Source organism: Lonchura striata, chromosome 1A (assembly GCF_050655825.1).
Source record: "Lonchura striata isolate lonStrDom1 chromosome 1A, ASM5065582v1, whole genome shotgun sequence".
NCBI classification, from domain to species: domain Eukaryota; kingdom Metazoa; phylum Chordata; class Aves; order Passeriformes; family Estrildidae; genus Lonchura; species Lonchura striata.
In genome coordinates, this window is record NC_140741.1 from 19529354 (window position 1) to 19548810 (window position 19457).

Below are 19457 nucleotides of genomic sequence, written 5' to 3' on the forward strand. Positions count from 1 at the left end.
TCTGTGAAAGCACATGTCTAGGGCTGAGGGAGGTCCTTTCTGGATAAAACCTTTAAAAGGTGCCTACATCCCACCTCTTATCATATCCAAGCAGTCTGAGGGGTCAGCAGACATCTGAGGGGAGATGTCTGGCAGATGTGGGCATCTGAATAAGTAACAGATGATAACAGAAAAACATTTATTTCATGATGTCCACTGCCATTATGCTTTTCCCTTCTGGAGGAAGTTTGAGTGAGGAATATGTTGTCTGAATCAGAGTGCTTGTTTTCAAGCAGAAGCTCTGGGTAACCTTGCAACCTGCTATGCTTCTGTTTTTTATTTTCTGATGGAGCTTGCTCATAATCAGATAAGAGTGGCAATCACTTCACCCGCTGAAGAACTTGGCTAGAAAAACTATTCTTGACTATTCTTGAACTGCATTTTGGATGATGTAGTCCTCCTGTGAAGCCCTAGCTTTTTAAAGAAAGAGTTACTTAGATATTGCCAGGCAAAGGCATTGCAGCCAGTGTTGCAGTGGCAAAAACCTGCAGGAAGTGTGCTAAGAGTGCCTGTGATGGGAATGGTCCACAAAGCCAGAGAAGAGGAACAGTGTTACCCACAATGCTTCTTTATTGCTCTCCTATTTATTTTTAATTTAAAAATAAACCTCTGCTTAATTATTTTACCTTCTGCCAAGGTAGTACCACTCTATTGATAAAATTACTGCATTAGTCAGCCAAAGTCTTCCTTGCCTTGTGTTCTCACTTCATCACAGACATTTCCTTCCACTGCATCACTCCTGAGAATGACATAAATTGTTGCCTTGGTTTAAAAATAAAAATGGTGGAAGAGAAAAGGAAGGCAAAAAAGTGATGATGTGAGCCAGATGGTGCTTAGTTTATCTGTGACTGTTCTTTGGGGTTATGAACTATTTACAAAGGAAGTATTTTTTTTTTTTTTTACCATCTTTTCCTTTTGTAAATCTGAGTTAAACAATCTTGCAGCAAAAGTTCAACATTAGGATATGAATACTTTCACTCCTAACTATCAGCTGCACTCTCAGCTCTGCACTAGTGCCACATAAACAATTCAGGTTGGACTCTAATTGGCATCAAAGTAGCTTTAAACTAGTCTGAGTGAAAATGGGGCTTTAAAGGCAGCTTGAGTGTAATTTACATCTGCTTGAAAGCCTCTTTATCCTTCCAGGGTTGTATGAAGGGACTTCTGTATAAGTGAGAATTTAGCCTTTCTTTCCCTTCAGCCAGCATGTGTGGCTATTTTTACCTTCCCCCACAAGTTCCTTCTCTCCTACCAGTGTGTTGGTGCAGTTGTTTGAATTTTTAAATTCTTAAAAGGTTCATAATGCATATTTATAGCCACCTAAGTAATGATTGAATTTTTTACATGTTAAATTTTTTTCTTAATCACAAGTTAGGCGAACAGGTGCAATCAAAACTGTGTCAATTCTCTAAATTTGCATGGGATACAGTGCTTTTGTAACTAAAGGACGGCCCTCAAATATTTAGAAGGATTTTCTACCTCTTTGTCCAATCCTAGAAATAGATGTTATTGAGGCATGAGTCATTCAGAGGGCCAGCAGACTTCAAAAGTGTCTCTCTCAGACCATAAGAGGATGTGTGCTTCTGCACATTTTCCTGTCCAGGTGAAGTAGCTGAAGAGAGTGTGTGAAGACCTTCCTAATATCCCTCTTGCTGAACAGGTGTGTGTGCCTGGCTGCTGCTCAGCTGATGTGCTGCTGAGCTCTTGGTTGCAGCAGGTTGGTGCCCTCTCATTTTTCTTGGTCTCCTGGGAGTATTTTGAGCCCTCAGGCTCTTTATTTTGTTGTCTTTCATGGGAATAGTGCCTCACAGCAGAGCTCTTGTGACCTGCCTAGACTGCTGGCATTGCCTTCAGGTTCCATAAGAAGGCCAAGAATCTGAAAACCCATGGAGAACCCTTGTTTAACCCCTGTTTCTTTAGGGCAGTGGTAGCAAACAGACAGATGTTGGAAAAAAATTAAAAATCAACAAGTCTTTGCTTTATTCACCACAAGGGATATTATAATTTAGGCAGGAAACCTCTAAACGGCATCTATTTTATGTTGTCATATTTCCATCATGCTTCTGCAGTCTTTGGGCTTCTCTAGCAAGTTCAGAAGCCTTTTTCCATTCCCTGTGAATAGAATATTTCAGTGTAAATATTCACTATATTCAGTGAATTCAGTGACTATAGAATAACTTATATGTGGTGAATATATATCAGTGAATATGTCTAGATGAATATAGAAGAGTGAATATAGTGAATATATTTCAGTGAATATAGTGAATATTCACTGAAATATACTATAGAATAAGTGGTTTTACCATTTATTTCTGGATTTTTTTTTTTTTTTTTTTTGGCCAGCATCTAGAAGACCCCTTAACCCGCAAGGTTTAATTTCTGTCTAGTTTCTTCATGGTTTTCAGTTGTCACTTCCACTACTTGCAGGTGCATGAAATACGTGAAGAAAAATTTAATTGCTCCTTTCACTCAGCTTATCTTCAAAGGAAATATTTAATCACCATCAGATTTGGTGAGACTTGAGATTGTCTGTAGATCAAAGACCTGTGAGCTCACAGTCATTCCAACAAAGTGTTTTCAGTTTTGTAATTGAATTTCTCAGTTATGTAGACAGTTTGGCATGTGTATTTTATAGGTGATTTGTTTCTTTTTGTAACTTTAAAAGCAGATAAAATTGTTGGAAAGAGGTAAAGTTTCTGTAAAAGCTCAAGTGCAGAGATTTGCTACTTCTCTTCATGGATCCCTCAAATGGTTCTATGGGACTGTCAGACCCTTCAGAAACACCAAGGGAATTCACTGCTTTTTATCTCAGGTGTCTTTTTCTCACAGTCCTCTCAGAAGGGAAGTAATCCACAAAGCAATTCTCTGTGGTACTCCCCATTCCTTTCATCTGGAGGTTAAGGCTGAAGATCATGGCTAGAGTAGAAAGAAATCAGTTCTGTACATTTATGGGTAAGTTATATTACTGTCAGTTTGTCATAAACCTTTTATGAATAAATTGTTGTTTACAGAGAAAATAGTGTATTTCTGAATTGGACTCCAGTCTTTTGAGAGTGTAGCTTTTGGAGTGATTGAAATAGAAGTTATTGATATCTGTAAAACTGGTGAAAAATAAACCCTGAGGGCTTCTTTTGTTATCTTTCCTGTAATGCTGATCTTTAACAGCTCAGAAGACTCCAACTATGTAAAAGTACTCCTCTAATCAGGGTGGGTCAGCTTTTAACATCTCAATATGTAAAGCAGTAATTACTTTAAAATTTTCACTCTATGAATTATACAAAGACTAAAACAACAATAAGGCATTGGAAGTGTTCTGGAAGCTAATGATAGTCCAAGTCTAATAACTCAAAAATCTGATAATGTCACCTTCTCCTATAGTTTCTTCTCCATTATCAGCTCTACAAGGTTTGAACAAGGCAGTATTTTATGAGTTCCCTTGAGCACTCTAGCAGGACATGGTGGTGAACATTGACACTCAAATTCTGGGCGCTCCACACCAAAGGTCTTATATTTTTTATTAGCTACCTCCAACCAGTAAGAAGCATCCAGCACTGAAATGCTGATGGTATATCAATTCCAAATGCTGAATCAGTGCATTAGATGTGTCTTAGAAAGGGCTGGACAGATGCAGGCATTGTCTGTTAAATGATGTTTCTGCAAGGAGCTGGTCACTTCAGATTATCAGCTGTTTTACTCTTTTGAAAGAGCTAAAGGTTTTATGAGCCCTAATTCTGCTTGAGATCAGAGAATCATAGAATGGTTTGGATTGGAAGAAACCTTAAAAGAGCACCTAGTTCCAACTCCCCTGCCATGGGCAGGGATGCCACCCACCAAACCACCGTGGTCAAAGCAGCCTCCTCCAACCAGGTCTTGAGTTATGGTAACTGAATTCTGCCATAATTTCCCATGTGCTTAAATAGTGTCATACTCTGATTAGATGCATTGATACTTTGGTATTTTTTAACTCATGATAAGATGCATTATTGAAAACATTCTGCTGTCACACTGCGTTTCATTCATAGGTCTGTAATTGCCTGCATTTTAATCATGAATATGACAACTCCCTGGTGTGGTGCTTATAATTTATAACATAGTTTTAAATAATTATGCTCCCTTCATTCAAAATTTTTAGATCTTCGCTGAAGAATTGTTTGTAAGTGTTGAAAACTTCAAAGTTGCTGTACGTTTTTATCTGCATTCCTTGTGGCTTAGTTGGTACAGAAGTACTGGATTCAAATATGGCATTGAAAGAGTCAGATCAGGTGTGCAATCTCACTAATAAAAACTGGAGGATAGTTCTGGTTTATGAATCTTTTAGTTGAGTGAAAAGACACATTACCCCTGAATGGCTGACATTGGCAGGCTCTAGAACCACCCTGTTCTTTGAGATTCTTTTCAGTGCAGACCATCTCTTTTTACTGTTTCACTAATGAGTATTCAACTAACTTACTTAATATCTTCCGTGTCAATCTACTTCAAGCAAAAACCTTGTGATCCTGAGATGCTACTTACAAGGCTTTGCAGGAACTTTTGTCTTCATGTTCCTTCTGAAGGTGTTTTAGCAGCGAAGTTTCTGGTGTGATAGTAACCCTGTGCCTGTCCTTGGTGTTAAGCTGATAACAGCTTTGGGATTAGGAGGAAATTTTTCTGCAGGGCACACATGAAGGGGTTGTTTCTTGTGTTGCTTCTGAGAATTTTCATGGCTTTTGAAGTGGACAATGTGATGGTGACCACTTCTGTCTCTTTCCTGCTGTATTCATCTGATGTGCTGCAGTCGTGGCCTTAGCCCTTACATTTATGAGGCATTCTGTGCCTGTATAGTATGTGAAAAACTGAAATTTCCAAGACCATGAGCATTGCCTGGTGCTCAGAGTATCACACCTTGGAAAACCTTAAAAGAGGAACTCTAATTTTGCCCTTGTTTGGTTGTCATTCCTGGAGGTGATCAGACCTGCCTCCTGGAGTCATGCCATTCTGTAAGATGATCTCTGTGTCTTAGTTTGGCTCTTAATTTAGGCGCTGCAGGTTGGAGGTACTTTTCTCTAGGGCTTCTTTAGTCTGTGGAGCACAACATGAAGTGTTGCAGGGTAAACTAGGTTATTTTCTATGGAGAGTTATTTTCTCTTCTGCCCATCCAAGCAACCCTGTGAGATCTCTCATGGATCTTGCAGCCTCTGAAGTTATGGAGTATGAATACTTCACTCCTTCTTTCCCTGATGCCCAGTGTTTAATGACTAACTTCGCAGTGCTGTTTTAATGGTGCTGGCTTCCCATGCAGAGTCAGAGAGCAATTGTTATTTCAGAAGTTAATTTTTTCTGGAAAACAAAAAATGTTTGTTGTAACTCAGTGACATTTACATAGATTTTTAGAATATAAAATATAAATAGCTGTTTCCAATGGAAGCAATAGACAATAACACAGAAATCAGATGAGTGATATATGCCCTAGGAAAAGCATTGTTTTCAGCATGAGAGTGTATTTGTAGTTGTTTATCCTGTGTCTCATTCTGTATTAACTTTTAACATTACAGCAATTTAATTAGCAGCCTTTTCAACATGGCTTTTTTTTTCTGTTGGTGTATTATGCAACTGTATCTGCTCAATAATAATTTATAAGACAGGTGGAGAGGTGTATGTGTGTGAGGGGGTTTGTTTTGGATAGGGTGGTTTGCTCGTGTTTGTTTTGCTAGTCATTTTTGTCATTTTTTGTGTTTGCTGGCAGGCCTGGGTATGGTGGTTTTTTTTTTGTTGTTGTTTGTTTGGGTTTTGTGGTGGTTTTTGGTTTTGTGTTGTTGGTTTGGTTTTTTTTTTGTTGTTGTTGGTTTTTTTGTGTTGTTTGTTTTTTTGGGGTTTTTTTTTGGGGGGTTTTTTAAATGAAGATTCTTTTCTAAGTTGGGTAGTTAGAGCTTTGCTGAGGAGGCAGCCTGAGGACCAAATGCTTCCTCAATACATGAACCGAGAACTCCAGTTGGTAGTTTTGTCAATCTGTTATAATAGCAATAAAGCTACTTGCTAAATAAGTATAAAAGGTAATGAAACACTTTTATTAGCAATGAGAAATACTTTTCTTGGGAGAAACTGAGAAAACAATTACTTCATTAAAATATTATTTAAATCAAGTGATTTTTGACACCTCTTTAAGACCTGAAGGTATATTCTATATGATAAAACTGTGGCATAGTTCATTTTATATATTACACCAGTGTTGCTTAGAAGAAATAAAATAATTATCACTTTAATGCTTCTAATGTTAAGCTAGCCTGGCATTGCATATTAACAGCATTTTTCTCCAACTTCTCAGTCTTCTCTCTCTTGTCAATGCCATCTGCTTGCTTGTTTCACCGCCTCTTTAACAACCAGGTGATTTTTGCCATCTTCACCCTCCTCCTCAGTATGCCCAGCAGCCTCCTTTGGGTTTATGGGTTTAGTGTGCTAAGCAACATTCATATATTTATGTAAACATGCTCCTGATTCTAAAGAACCTTTCTCCATTTCTAGCTCATTAGCTTCTAAATCTTCCTGTGTCGGGGCGTACAGCTCTGAATTATTTTACTGGTGTCTAATCTCTTGTTATGCCAGTTGGTTTTGTTGAACTGTAATGTATTCATTTATCCAATAGGTTCTACTGTAGCAAAGCACTTAATTTTAAGAATGCAGGTAGACTTGGCATGAAAAGAATGTAATTAGCTGAAAGCTAAGCACTTGCCTAAATGCTTTGCTGGATTTGAGGCTTAGGAAAGAGATGAGAAGATTGGTCTAATTATGTTGAATTTGTTTTAGAGCTGTTTTATCCTAATAGCCTTATCACCAGGCCAGTTCTGATTATGGATATTCAGCATAGAAGATTTTTCACATCTTGTCAGGCTTTTCATAGAATCAAATCTCTCTCCTGTTTCTTTCTTTTTTGAAGGGTAATCTTCAGCATGGCTTGCATAAGAAAATGTTACACTGCCTCTTAGGAAAGTGACTTCAGGGAAGCCATCTCTTAAAAAATTGGATGTTAAAGGCAATGAAAAACTCATGTCACCAGTTTATTTAATTTTCACATGCGAGGAGTGCAAAATATTTATTCTTTAGGCTACTGCAAGTTCAGATTGCAGTAGCCTAAAAAATTAAGCTGTCAGTGAGACCAGATTGACCAAAAAAATGGGGAAATAGATAAAGCAAATTGCATGAGTTAAATTCTGCTCTGCTACTAATTTGGGCTGAGCAATTGTTAGAACTATTGGGAATAAAAGAAGGATGTAAACCATTGAAAATAAAAACTGAAGAATTTTCTGGCTCTTACCTGCTGATGTTTGCCTTCCATTCCTAAAATATGTATCCTCACTCTCACAGATGCAGGGGTATTTTTAGGATTTAACTCATGGACACTGAAAAACTGCCCTAAATCAAAAGTTGCAAGAATTGCTGCTGCTGCTTCCTTAAGACAGAGCTTACCTGGAATGGGGCTGTGCTTTTCCCACTGCTGTGTGGCTGGGGCACGAGGCATTACTGAGACCAGAAAGCCACACAGTAACCCCAGGTGTTTTCAAAGAAAAGGATATGTGTTGAGTTGCCTTTGAACATCCTTCCTCTTCTGCAGTGTTTAGCTTGGACCCTTTGTCATTTCTGAAGGCGTAGCAAGCTCATCATTAAATTCCCACTGTGCATTTTCCTGTGTGTTATTTTTCAGAGGCAAGGGCTATACTGTGGTTCTTTTTCCCCCCTTGCTCCTGCTTACATGAACTTTTGGCATCTTTATCAAGGATGGCACTTGAGCAAGTGTAATCTGATTGCTCTGCCTAGACACCAAGATAGAAATGGGCTTAGACACTCTTGAAAAAGTGTGAGTTGAAGCAGATGTTTAGCGCTTTCTAAGATGAAAACCATGTAAGTGCATTCTCAGAAAGATTATTTATCGTTGTTTTTTACAATTTCTATTGTGATAGGGAGAAGGAGAAGAAAACAAGGAGAAAGCCACATAGTGATAAGTTTCTAAGAGTTTCTCTGGGCAATAGAGGGTCCCACGCTTTTGCCTTACTTCTGTTTTTTAGCAGGCTTAGGGCAGACAGTAGTGAGTAGTAAGAAGCTCCCAGCTATTTGCAGCTCTGTCCTGCCTTGTTATGAGCCCTTGTACACTTGGTCTCTTTTTTCTTCTATGTCTCTTTAAAATACAGAGGCTGATGAGGTGAGGACTGGCTCTTGTTCTGTCTTTGACCCTGCCTGCCAAACCCAGGGGACTTTCTCCTCTCTGGCATCCCAAAATGTATTTGTAATACAAGTAATTGATAAGAAATTTCTCTCTGGTCACTCAGTCATCTACAATTTAGGGTTTTCATTGTACTGGGGACTGACTAACCACTCCACCATCAATATGACAAAAGTCTGACAGGTCTGTAGACAATTTCAGGTTCTCTGTGCAGATATCACTGATATTTTCAGTGATAGTTCAGATTCTGGACACTTGACCTTATCCACCTTGTTGACACTGTGGAAAGGTCTCAGAAGTGTCTCAAGTGAAAAAAATCAGACAGAAGCCTGCAGTTCCAGGAGGGCATTGGAAATGATGGTTTGATGTCCACACAGCTTTCATCACCATGGGTTGTCTTCTGCCTTTCCAATATGTGTCAGAACAAGATTTACACTTTGGTAGTACATGAGGTCTGAGGGATGTCAGTCTTAATTTCATGTGTTGTGGGCTATATCTTCAGCTGTGAAGCTGTATGCATAGTGCTTTCTGCCTCACATCAGTTTTCTTTTTGTCTTTTGCAGCACTTTTACAAGCAGTCATATCTGGTGATCTACTGAAGGTAGGTACAGAGCATTGAGTGTCCACTTACATTTTTTTTTTCCAGTCAGATATGCTGTACATTTTATTACACCTCTGCTCAAATCATAAATAGGCTGCTGTGGGGACTTCTGGCAAGTGCCATTTTACAGCCTTTCCAGGAAACCCTGAATGCTAGGGGAACACATCATTCAGGTGAGGTGTGAAATTTGCATGAATAAGATCTGGTGTTAGCCAGAGCCTTTTTGCCCATCAGAGCCCACTGCATAGAGCAACATGCCAGTTACTAACAGGAAAATTACTATATTGGCAATGTTGAACAGCAGGGTAGTCCTAACACAGACTTACACAGGAAAGGATATTTTACACCAGTGAGGCTGGTGGCCAAGCCCCCAAGTGTTAGCTCTCTCAAAATCTACCTAGGCTACCACCAGTCCAGGTAGAACAAACCTCAGCTGGTTGTTTCATTACCTGATGGATGTCTCAAAACATGTAGTGCCTTGGTATAGTAAGTTTGGGAGGAAAAATTACTCATGCAAAATTTTTTGTGCCAATGACCTAAGTCCCACGTCAGACAGCTGCCTGCCTCAGTAGCCAAATCAGGATCTGAAAACATGCTCTAGAATTTGGATGAGGACTGTGATTAATGGTTGCAATTTTATCTGTGAGAAGCCAGCTTGGAGCCATTTGTAAAAATGACAGTGGTGTTAGGCCAACTTTTTGCCTGCAGGTATTTTGCCTCCCTTCTATACCACTGCCTCAGCTCTTGTGGCTGCAGCATCTAGGGAGCAGTCCTTCAAGCAGTCATAAAAATATTGTCTCCTTTACACTTCCTGAAAGCGTTTTGCCTGAGCTGGCTTTGATGGGGAAACTGCTTGCCCTTCTTCAGATGCACTGCATCACAAATGAGTCCTCACTGTAGCACTTCTCTCCTTTTGCAAATCCCACCCCCTGTCCCCCAGAGTTTTCAGTATTTCTGAGACCTGCCTGGCTGCTGCTCCCCTCTCATTCTTACCCCACTTAGTGCTTCCTCCTCAGCCAGCCCTGAACAGGGGCACTGTGAGAAAGGAGGTCCATGACAGCCACCTCACCTCCTTGTGGAATTTTGAATTGCAGTTTTCTGATTTAGTCAGAAAATCTTTGACTCCTGTGCTGAGGAAAAATTTGAATCTTCAGCAAAAAAGCCAGAGTTTTCTATCAAGTACATATATTTTAAAATATCCCAACAGCATTGCCAGATGTGGTTTGAAAGAATTCCTAGCAAGCATTAAATCATCAGCAATAGAGGAGCAATATCTCATTGTTTAGTAAATACAGACTGTTCTTCTTAACCCATATAATTGTCAATACTTCTGGTTTCAGATGTTTTATATCTGGGCCTAAAAGATGGCTTTCAATTAATATTTTATTTTATTTTATTTGGTACTGACTTGCAATGAGAACCAGAAGAGAATTTACTGACATACTTGTTTTTCTGCTCCCATCTTATCTTTCTGTCTTTTTTTCTCTCTGTTTTTTTTTTTGGTTTTTTTTTTTTTTTTTTTTTTTTTGTTGTTGTTTTGGGTTTTTTTGGGTTTTTTTTGTGGATTTTTTTTTTTTCTCCAGTTCATAGAATGTTGTAAAAAAGGAGCCAATTTGTTAATCCAAGGACCTGATCACTGCTCCTTGTTGCACCATGCTGCCAAGACTGGGAACGGCGAGATTGTGAAATACATCCTGGAGCATGGTAAGTCCCAGCAGGCAAATCCACAGAGAGCTGTACCCCAGCCAAGTGTCAGTCAGGCAAAATCACACTGGGCTGCTGGAAGTGGCCTCACTCTTCTGTGGTGTCCCTCAGTGAAATGTCCATCTGCAGCATGTGTGAGCAAGAGGCTGGGAATGGGGTAGCAATGAGAGTGATGGCTCCAGATAAAGTGTGTAAAGAAGAATTAGAATGGCTTTTGAGGAGGATGGTGTTTTCACATTTTCATCAGCTGGGGAGCCGTGAAGAAGCAGTGTGAAGCTTTAGTTAAAACCTCTGGCACAGGGATCCTCTGAACTGTTTTCCAATTAGAGCATATGTTGCAGAAAGCATCTAATCTCTATTAAAACATTTACAGTGACAAAGAGCCAGTACAACCATTGTTATTATTTCAGCATTTAGTAATACACTGGTCAGAAATCTGCTTCCTTACTTCTAGACAAATTCATCTAACTTCTGTTCCAGCCTTAGAATATTATGTCTGTTAGATTCAAGACCACCCAAGAGCAAAAACTTATGATCTCCATTTTGTATTTATGGACTGTGAGCATGCCATTGCCCTTTTAGTTTTTCCTTTCCACTCTTCTTATCTTTGTCAGTAGCAGAGATTGCAGGCTATGCAGCAATTTTTTTTTTTTTTGTATCTGAGGCAGTCACATTTAGGAGCTTCTGCCTGTTGAACCACTGCAACCTTGTTACCTCACTGATGGAGAGTGGCACAGTAAAATAGTCAATGCCTTGCACATAGAGCTGAAGTCACAGTTATCAGCCTCCTTCACTGTCAGAAAAGTTTTCTAGTAATAACACTTCTCTAGCCCCACTTCAAAATATCAATGGGTATTTTGGCTTCTAAATGTCAAAATCAGCATTATTTCAGCAGAGGTGTTAGTGTGAACACAGATAATTAAAATAAAAATTCTGGTAATTAGAATAAGTGTTAGCAATTGTTCCAAGACATTGCACAAATTGTAAAGAGAGAAGAAAAAAGCACAACTCCTAAGAAAGGAAGAAGCAGCAATGCATCTCTTCAATCTTGACCCCTAAGTTAGGTGTTAACATATAAGTATCAGGTATTCTATAGGTCCAAGTTACTATACTGTCAGCAGCAATCTAGTTAATTTGCTCTGGTATGACAGAGGCACTTTTGGTGGCAGATGGAAGTGAGGAGGGCATCCTTAATAGCAGCAGGCTTCTAGCATTGCTAACTCAAAGGACATCTTAGTCAAGGTAGTCATTGGAGCCCAGAAAGTGATTCAGGCAACAGTTACCTGTGCACTTTAGACATTTATGTTTATCTAAATGAATAATGTCATTTTCCCTTGGATATCCAGGACATTTACTTGGGTCTACAAAATAAAACACAAGACCCAGAGGATGTCTGACCTGCACTGACAGCCAAAGTCCAAGCAAGCATATCTGTAATTCCAAGTGCATCCTGAGGCTTGCCCATAGGTATATAAAACAACGCAAAATATCTCTGTGTGGACAACTGGATCCTGCCCTAAAAATCTGACTGAGAGGACCTGAATTGTTCTTTTACTCTTTTATACCTACACACAGATAGGTCAGTGCAGTTGGCCTTGTATTCAAATAATGACTGGTTTTCTCACCAGTTCTAGCAAATCTTACCAGTGCCAGCTCTACCTCCTATTTACCTGCTCTGGATTGTTGCATTTGTCACAGTGCACATATTTGCCACTGAATTCTGTGGACAGGCATAATATTGCTTTGTTTTCTTACTGGCCCTGGTCTCTTCTCATACTGCACATGGCCTGTGCCAATTCACTGTCATTGATGCTTCTCTAGGATTTTTATTAGACACATATACTTTAACTTAGCCACAGTCTGACCCAGTTACTGTTCTTTTGGTGAACATTTAAAGTGAGATCATTTAAACTGATAAGCATGTAAGCAGGCAATCCATCGGAATTTTTGAACTAAATAGAGAAATGTGAGGGACTACGGACTGTTAGACAAAGACAAATCAGAAGATTGAGCAAACATCAGCTCAGTTCCTCTCTCCCTTCTTTATCCCCAAGGATGGCAGGAAGCTTTTGCAGCTTTCCAGACATATGTCCTCTGGGCTTCTCCAAATGCATTGTTTTGGGGATCAGGGAGTGCACGGGACAATGCACAATCTAATAGAGGCCTCCTCTCTTCTCCCACCAAGCAATTAATGAAATTCATTTCTACTCTGGGCACTTCTCAGCCACAAATGAGCTCTCTTGCTGAGTCATCATCATCCTAATGCTCTTGTTTTTCTTTGCATTCTCTTGCATTTGGCATCTTATCAGCATTAATTACTGTACATGACCTGATCCAATGCTATTAATATCTAAGGATTTCCCTGTGTGGAGCTTCTTGATTCTTCCAATATCCACCCATAAAAATTTCATAAAAATGAGTCTTACTTCTGTTCTGGCAATTACCTCTGCCCAGGCACACTTCCTCTGCTTTCCAATACATGGCTGAGGATAGTGAATGATAATGGGAGTTCCACTGTAAAATACCCTCAAGCACACTGCATAGAAAATAGAAATAATAGAAAATCTATTATTAACCACACGGGGAAAAAATCTTCTGAATATCTCTAAAAAACAACAGCAACAAAAGAAGACAAAACCCACCGCTCCAGGAACTTTAGCTTTCTATTCTGAAAAACAGTGGGATGAATCCAATGCAATACAGGAGTGACACCCATAGAACTAGAATTACAAAGGAAGAAAAACAGTGTAGTGGTGCTAAAGCTGTCCTTTGTGGAGATGGTTTTCTGCAAACATGCAGGGCACATTTCTATGAAAGGTTATTCTGTGATCATAATCAGAGTTATTTCAGATGTTAAGGGGAGGAAAATAATCTATCTTAAATTAGAAATAGCAGGAATGAGTCACACAGGGGGACTGCTGTGCAGTGCTGCCAGATAATTCGCAGTGGCCCAGCACGAGCCTGGAATAGCAGCTGAAGCACCAATGTAGTAGGTGTCAGGACAACAGCTGCTTGCTGCTGCAAGAAGAGCTGTGCTGGCTGCTGCTCCAGCAAAACAATTAGTCTCTGTGCCCTGTGCAGGAAAGGCAGATACAAAGAGACACAGACCTATCACTCGTTCGAGATTGCCCAACTAAATCAGGAGTCTTTTGCTTTCAGTAGGAGGGTCAGCTATAAAAACTTGTCTGTAGCTGAGGTGAGAAATGTTTAGCTAGAAACTGAGGGCCAACCTCAGTAGGTATCACAACTACAGTTTTTTAGTGCTGCAGTCAGCAACTGCATTGCATCCTAATGCATGTACATTAGACAAGAGTTAACTGTATACTTGCTTAACACAAGCAGAATTAAGGAAAGCTTAAGAACATCTGTTAGACAAGGGGCCTTCTAAATAATATGTATTTGGTATCAAACTTGGATTGGAGTCTTTATCTGGTAGCTGTGAAAAATGTGTAATTTATAAACCTTATACAAATAATTCTATTTGCCTTTGTCTTCTCTAGACATTCAGAAGACAAGCAAGAATTGTAAAGTTCATCAGTGGTATTTTGATTTTAAACAGAAGAGAGGAAAGATGTTTACAGTTGCCTTAGGAGATTGCGGTGGGAACTTCTGCTGCAACAGACAATACGTAGGGCATCCCGTCCTTAACATTTGTGTGTCCTCAAACCTAATGTCCTTGCTTCACTAGAAGCATCCCCTAATTAAAAAAATGATGATGCTTTCATTACTCTTAGCACTGCAAAGTCCAGAGCTAAGAGCCATCAGGGATTTGCATCCTGACCAGATTCAGAAGTTCCTTGGAAGGCTTTGGGAAAGCAAATTTTGCTGTGACAGAGATGTGTGTTGGGGGCAAAGTTTGAATAGTCATCAGAAAGCAGCACTGAATGAGAGTGAGTTTGCATGACACTTGTTAGTATGTTTAGATTTGCAGAATGTTTTAGGGTAATGGTCATTTGCAAGGGGCCTGAGCAGGAAACAGTTTAGTTTTTCTGGAAGGCACAAGGTATATCATAGAATATTTTAATTTCTGGCATAACAAATTTTTGGGCAACATGGCTGACGGACATGTAGGAAGGAATGCTTCCATAACCTGTCTAGCCTCTATATTATAGTGGAAATTCTGAGCTTAAAAGACAGTAGCAGAAAAGACCACTGTTAATTTTCCCATCAGGTTAAAAAAAAAAATGAGTATGGTGTTGGGGAAAAACTTGAAATAGTTCTTAATTTTCAGTTTACTGTTATTTTAAAAATAATTCTACTTTGAAGGTAAAGATCCACATCCAGTTTTGTCCCCCAGATAATAACATCAATCATATTATTAAACAAAGAGGGTTTTGACAGATAAACATCCAGAAATGTTGATAATGTCTGACATTACTGCTTAGAGTAAATACCCTTCTTCCCCAGTTCTGTGGAGGACTGACAGGACATGGGACTGGCAGGGGTTAATATCTGTGGATCTACTGTGGGTAGCTGTAGCCACATCCATTGGAGAGGGCTAAGCTGTGGGCTCAGAGGCCTTTCAAGTATGTATGGAGCTGTATATTTTGGAAATGCCTCTGGAATATGGTCACTTAAAGCATTGGAGTTTTTTTATTGTAGTGAGCTCAGTGAAGGAGCAGCTGCTTTTGAGTCTCCTTGCCTTCCCTCCTCCCATACCCAGCTCAGGCTGCTTTGCCTTCTGAGAAATTGGAGAAGGGCTTTGGTGGAGCAAAAGAGGGCAATGGGAGAGAAGAAAAAAAGTTAATAATTCTACACAGACAGTGTATGGGCAATGTTGAGGAAAGAGAGTGATCTCAGCTGGGCTTCCCCTCAGTGTGTCATGCTTTTCAGCTCTTTTCAAGTGAATATCCCCCCCAACCCCGTCCCCCATCCCCATCCTGCCATTCTTCAGCCCCCCAGTCTCTTTTTCCCTTTCTCTCTCTCTTTTTTTCCTCCCTCCACCTCTCCACACATTTCTATCTTTTGTTTTTATTTCCCCCCCTGCTGTTTTCCTTGATAGAAATCTCACTCATGCATTTCCCTTCCGGATTTCTATTGGGTTATTTTGTCCTCTTTCTCTCCGTGCCTTGGTCCCCTTTTCTTTCTGTGCCTCTTGTCCCAGAGCGAAACAGCCGCCTCCCCGCTGGGCCAGGATGACAGTGCCGTCAGCTTTCCCAGTGCCAGCCCTTCCCACATCTGTGCAGCTTTTGTCCCCGGGCAGAGGGGGATTTGGAATGGTCGGTTGGCAGCGCCAGGGAGACTGATATAAAAATGAGGTCCAAGAAAGAGGGGAAAGGGAATTAGGAGGAGGGCGTGAGATGGTTTAAGAGAAGCACAAGTGAAAATAAAATAAAGAAGTAAAGGGCACCGCTCAGGCTGTGAGTTGGGACATTTCAGCTTCAGAGACAGGCCAGAGAGAATGAAATTAAAGAATCCTGGTACCATGTTGTGCAGCTAATTATTAACCCCAGTATCTGGCCCTTACGTATGACTCGGATGGAGTCAGGGCTCTCCCATGACATGCTTAATTTGTGACAGTATCCAGGAGAGCACCCTTCACACGTAGGCGGGCTGTACTTGTCATCTCCTCAGGTCTGTACTCACAGACCCCCACGGTCCTCAGCACTGAGCTCTTCTGTCCCAGCCCTGCTATTTCTTCCTGCTTCACACCAGTTTTCCTTTACCTTTGGCTTCTCTCCAGACCCACTCTGCTCCAGCTTTCTTCTCCCTCTCAGGTCATATTCTTCTGAATATGCTCTGTTTTACTACCTCTACTTACTTTTTAACAGCTTCTTCTGCTTACCCAGGCAAGTACCTTTATGTTCCATAAAACCAAGCCTGTCGCTCTGCTCCACCTTGGCAATACAACCTTCCTTGCTCCAACCATGAGCAGAAATACTAGGTGGCAGTGTCTTCTCTATTCCTGCTTACCTATCACTGGGATGTGTCATTGCAGGAAGCTATGGGGAATTTATTTTATGGGGAATTTTTATTTATTTTTGAGAGAACACTATTTTCTCCTAGGAAATGTAAAGGACTCCTTTTCTTCATATGTATTTCTTTAATTGTCTTTTTAGTTTCTCAGATAGTATCTTTTTTTTCCTCTCAACAAGAGGCTCTGATTATCCCCTTTATCCTTCTTCATGGTCCTGAGAGCTCAGGGATAGTGACTGATTCTTCTTTTTGATAGGCAGGAGTGAACACACAAGTTCCAAGTGTGGAGATGAGGATGTGTGGTGGTAGAGTCAGGCTGCATTAAATAATTAACAATGGCTACTGAGTTTGGAGAACTGTCATGACAAGTATGCAGTGGTACATAATGCCCTGTGCACTGTGGACTAAGCACCACCCTTTCTCATGATGACAGAAGATGAAATGAAGGAGCTGCCTGCAGCTCCAGGAGCCCCAGTGATGTTCCATGTGTACATTGTAAAAGCAATGAGGTAAAGACAGGCTGCTCTGATCCATTTCGACACACACTCAGTGTAAAAGGAGTGTAGAGAGGTGGTGTGTAGTCCTTTGTAAGCAAGTAGTGTGAAATTCCTCAGTTTCAGGTGAGGTTTGCTGTAAGCTCTTGAGGACTCTTGAATTTCAAAGTCACAGTGTGTTGGAGAGAAATACTCATGTGCAGCAAGGAAAAGTCTTGTAAAGTTTCCCTGTTCCCCTTGCTAACTGCCCTATACCATCTAACACTACACTCCAGAGCAGTGGAGAGAAGAATACTACGACAGAATGCAAAGGAAAAGTTGATTTTTTTTTTCAAATGATAATCCAGATCCCAGCCTTTCCATATCACTGTAATTCAGTGATGAAATTTGCCACTATAAATATCTGCCCAAAGTGAATATCAAGGACAAAGGGACATTAACATAAATGTATTATTTTTTCTCACTTAACAAAAATCTTTTCTGTTTTTCTTAATCTTACTTTACTGATCATTGCTAACTAGTAGAGTACAGGATTTGCATATCAATATAAAGACCGCTGGGAATATTCCACCCTGATCTACATTTTGTATAATGCTATTAAATGGAGTAGCACAGGGATGTTATTCAGGATAGAATTTGGCAAATTTCAGCTTCCTAATGACATTTTCCCTCTAATACCAACAATAGATTTTAACTTGCAATATATCAGGGTTTCCAGTATATCAGCATTTTCAATGTACTGTACTTATGTGAGCCACTTAATTGAGCAAGGTGAAGAGTGAGAAAATAAACTCCATGAATATTCATTCCCAGTATAATTTAGAGGCTGCTACTCCCTGTTGCTGACACTCCAGCAGTGACTGTGCATTCTGAATTTTATTAGTGCAAGGGCTCACACAAGCAAATATTACACTGAAGTTTGATATATTTGTACAGGTTGAGATTTCACTTGGATACTTTTATATATTTTTGCTGGGAATCTTCTCCTGGTAGACATATTTTTTTAGTCATGCAGACAAATGCTTTGTGACATACCTGACTGTCTTTTGCAGGTCCATCTGAATTACTGGACATGACAGACAGTGAAACGTAAGTACGACCTACTCTGTCCTTCATGTTATCTGTGTTAAACCAGCAGACTCCTCTTGGTATTCAAGTGCAGACTGTTAAGTAGGAAAAAGCATGTAAAATGGCACAACTCTTCAGAAACAAACACTAAAAACCACATACCAACCACCTCATATGTGGCTTTCTTGCCTAAAACAAACATTCATTAGATTCACAGAGGACTTTCTCCCTATTGCTTCCCATGCTTCCTTAGTCTTTCTAGAGGAGTAGAAGCCCTGCCTTGTGTTTTGATGTTTCTGGCCTCCAGCTACTAAGGGACCAACCTGAAGAGTAAATTCCAAAAGTCAGGAAATTACTTTTCTTGCTCAGTGCCTTTTTTTTCCCCAGTCTCTTCTTGATTCACCCAGGGTGCTCTGCCTTAGCTCTCCCAAGTGCAATTGAAGGACTCCATCAAGTAATTAAAACATCAATCAGCTCTGTTTTTATTAAAAAACAAACAAACAAAAAAAAAACCACCAAAAAAACTAAACCCAAACAAATTATTTTCCTTTCCAATTCCCAATTTTTTTACACCTTGTATAATCAAAGTTTCACAAAAGTATGCAAGGGAAGCATGAATAATCCTGGAAAATATGTGTAATACATATGAAATAAAAACAGTATCTCTCATAGGGATCAAGCCTACCATTTCTCATCCCACAGTGCACTCCTCTGCTAACAGAGAACACCTTTTGCACAAGGTGCATGAGCGAAGTCCAGAGGTGACAGGGATGGGATGGACTGCCTGGTTCTTTTCATCCAGGGATGTAGCACAACCACATCAAGTGTCAGTGAGCACAGCTATGAGGGCTCCCCTTTACTGAGGTTCCTCTGCCTCTAACTCTTGGAAAGGGAAGGTTCAAACTGTAACTGGCAGTATGAATTTGTCTTTTGGCCCTCAGGGGAAAATAGGATGGTATCCTGTTCTGATACTGTTTCTGGTGCAGCAAGGGCATATTGATCACAAGATTGCCTCTTAATATTTCAACATCCCCTGTCATGGATGGGGGCTGAGATTCCTTTATGTACCCTGTGTAGGTAGGTGCAAGATTTGTCCTGCTACATCTATTTCTTGTAATTTATTTCACAAGTTATGTAATGGCCCTACTTGTTGGATACTGGTATTAAGGCCTCCTTTTCAACCCAATCAAAGCATACTTTCCTCTTCTTCCTAGGCAAATCTAGATAGATTTCTTTACTCTCAATAAAGAGTAAGTTTCAGTCAGTTCCAGAATCCTGTCAGACTTAGCTCCAGTCTGAGTGAGAAACTTTGCAACAAATATGTTTCCACCACACAGTATTCCCTTTTGGAAAGCATGCATTTAATCTTCCAGCAGTCCAGTGGTGGAAAACACATGAGAGCTCCAAGAGAGCAGGGAATCAGAACTGGGGCAGCAAGTGCACC

At 40.1% G+C, this 19457-nt stretch overlaps 1 protein-coding gene across 9 annotated transcripts in view; it reads left to right on the top strand.

The window, feature by feature from the left end:
• The window catches only part of DGKI (diacylglycerol kinase iota), a 203213-nt gene that overhangs the window by 180192 nt on the left and 3564 nt on the right, over positions 1 to 19457 (top strand). For 8 of the 9 annotated variants that reach the window (XM_021552019.4, XM_021552020.3, XM_085568617.1 and 5 more), the window contains 3 exons: positions 8794 to 8831; positions 10415 to 10535; positions 17998 to 18034. In XM_021552019.4, coding sequence (XP_021407694.3) covers positions 8794 to 8831; positions 10415 to 10535; positions 17998 to 18034 — 196 coding nt within the window. Of the gene's footprint in view, positions 1 to 8793; positions 8832 to 10414; positions 10536 to 17997; positions 18039 to 19457 lie in introns of those variants that run through there. The other variant, XM_085568621.1, reaches the window with a different exon arrangement.